This window comes from Mastomys coucha, unplaced genomic scaffold (assembly GCF_008632895.1).
Source record: "Mastomys coucha isolate ucsf_1 unplaced genomic scaffold, UCSF_Mcou_1 pScaffold18, whole genome shotgun sequence".
NCBI classification, from domain to species: domain Eukaryota; kingdom Metazoa; phylum Chordata; class Mammalia; order Rodentia; family Muridae; genus Mastomys; species Mastomys coucha.
In genome coordinates this window covers 83,575,618-83,578,130 of record NW_022196900.1, presented here as the reverse complement: position 1 = coordinate 83,578,130, position 2,513 = coordinate 83,575,618, and the positions used below count along the sequence as shown (strand labels likewise).

The following is a 2,513-nucleotide window of genomic DNA, read 5'->3' as shown; positions in this document are numbered from 1 at the left end:
TAACAAATGCTCAAGTCCTAAGGCTGGAGTCTACAGGCGGTGCAGTGCAGTGGAGGAAGGGAAGGGAACAGAGCTAGGAGACGAACACAACATCACACTGGCTGGCTCACACCGGGCTTTGTAAACCCCAGCAAAGCCCTGACTGGTTACTCTGAGCAAGGCCAGGGCTCTGAGAAGAAAGGCAAACATATGTAGTTATATTTTTAAATAATGGTCTGGCTATACTGGCAGAGAATGAGTTGGAGTCAGGACAAATACAGAAGACCAACAAGAAGGCAGCTTCCGACCAAGCCCATGGGGGCTTGCAGTGCAGTTGGTGAAGGGTGGATGGAGCCTGGGAATATTGTGAAGAGGATTTGCTGAAGGACTGAAGGATAGAGTGTTGTCTAGCAGAGAGAGCACTCTGACTTCACGGATTGGGGTATAGCTCTGTTAATGAGTAAGGTTTAATCACAGCACAGAAAGGAGAAAGGGAAGGAGGGAGGGAGGGAGGGGAGGACGGAGGAAGGGAGGGTGGGAAAGAAAGATCAGAAAAATACTGACTTTGGGCTTTTAGACCATAAGTCCTGAAAAATAAAACTGTCATTATCTGCAAAGGAGATGATGGGTGGAGCAGCTGTCTGAGAAGGAGGAGGAGGAGGAGGAGGAGGAGGAGGAGGAAGAGGGAGGGGAGGAGGAGGAGGGGGAGGGAAGCGTCTGCAGCAGCCAGCCAAGTGAACTCCAATACACAGTTTCCTGCCTGGCATCTCAGGCTTTGGGCTGAAGTTATGCATCTGGGAGTCATCAGGTTCTCAGTAATATTCAAAGCTACGAGCCTGGATGAGATCACCCATGGAGTGGGCGTAAAAAGCAGAGAAGGGACAGAGTCCTGAGACACAGATGTCACCACAGTCATGGGAGGAGATGGGGGTGGTGGTGGTGTCCAAAAGCCACCAAAGAAACATATTCCAGGAAGAAGGCTCCTCAACTATGTTAGATGTCACCCATGGTCAAGGGACAGAAAGACTGGGCATTAAGTGGTGGGACCAGGAACAGAGGCTGGCTCAAGGCAGAGAGACAGCTGTGCCAAATCAGAATCCCTGATTCAGGAAATGGAACAAAGGGTTTCTGATAGACTGCCGAGGCTCACAATGGGAGCCAATGGACGGTCTTCTGCATGGCTCTTTGCATTGCTCTCACCCCACCCTCCCCCCCCACCCCCCAGCAAACAGTAAAAATAGCTAACCTTTATTGAGCAATGGCTATGTGCCAAGAATGCTATTATGATGCCTATTTTTAAATAGGGAAGGAAGGGGCTCAAAAGTCATGTAACTTGCCCCGGGTCACTCAGCTGGTAAGTAGTTCAGCCTTTATTCAACCCTGTTCCTACATTCAAATATAAACTGCCATTACCTCCATTTAATGAAAAGGGAGGCCTGCACTTGGGTATAGAAGTCACTTTATTTTCTTTGCGATATGGTTTCTTGGGCCCCAGGCTGGCCTCCAACTTGTTAAGTAACTGAGAATGACCTTGAGCATTTATTTGATCAGTCTCCTAAGATGGGCATGTGCCACCATACCCAGTTGTATGCATCGCTCAGGACTGAACCCAGGGCTTTGTGCATGCTAGGCGGGCACTTTGCTAACTGAGTCAAGTCTCCAGCGTTGGAACTCACTTTAGAAAACATCAGTTTTCTTGGACCAGTACCTTCTGTTTGAATGATGTTTTCCACTGAACTCCTACAAATCCCCTGAGACATATTCAACACTAACATTGCCTTTTGGTTTTGTTTCTTTGAGTGCTCAGTCTTTCTAAGTAGCCAAGGTTGGCCTTGAGCTCATGATCTTGCCCACCACTGCCTCCCAAGTGCCAAGATCACAGTGCCACCATTTCTGGCTTACTTTTGTCGTTACAAAGATTAGGAAACAGAGGTGTTGAAAGGGAAGGTGGTCCAAGGGAGCTGAGGGGCGTGGCTGCAGAACTCAGGCCCAGAAAGCCCAGTAGACTTCAGCTCCGCCTATGCCTTGCCTGTAACTTTCATTTATGAGTCTGGAGCAGTCAGACTTGGAGAGGGATGGAGAACCCAATAGAAATGATGCTGTCCTTCACACGTGCTCAGCACTTTGAGCATACTTGGGTGGGTTCTTCGGGATTCCCAGCCCAAGGCAGATCTGGAAGTCACAGGCAGGTTTCGGGGCTTTTCCCAGAACCAGACTTGCTCTCTCTCCACACAGAGGCAGACATCACAGCCTAGAAAGGGCACGGAGCTGACTTCCCCTTCCTAACCCTTCCCTCAGTGTAGACAGGGCCACGCCCTACCTGTCCAGTTGTGAGGGAACGGCTGTAGCCAGGGATGGAACTCCGGGGATGGATCCGGGGTGGGACACAGCAGCTGAAAAAGGAAAAAGCCAGGGTTAGAATGGGCGTGAGCTACGAGGTGGAGAGAGGGCCTGATGATATCAGGGCCTCTGACCAGGTTCTGTTCCTCATATCGCTCCCCCACCCCCACCACACACACACACAGAGAGAGAGA

At 50.2% G+C, this 2,513-nt stretch overlaps 1 protein-coding gene across 4 annotated transcripts in view; it reads right to left on the bottom strand.

The window, feature by feature from the left end:
• Positions 1-2,513, bottom strand: part of Dlgap3 (DLG associated protein 3) — a 69,291-nt gene that overhangs the window by 35,082 nt on the left and 31,696 nt on the right. For all 4 annotated transcript variants that reach the window (XM_031378705.1, XM_031378706.1, XM_031378704.1 and 1 more), the window contains exon 5: positions 2,300-2,372. In XM_031378705.1, the coding sequence (XP_031234565.1) occupies positions 2,300-2,372 (73 nt within the window). The remainder of the gene's footprint in view (positions 1-2,299; positions 2,373-2,513) is intronic.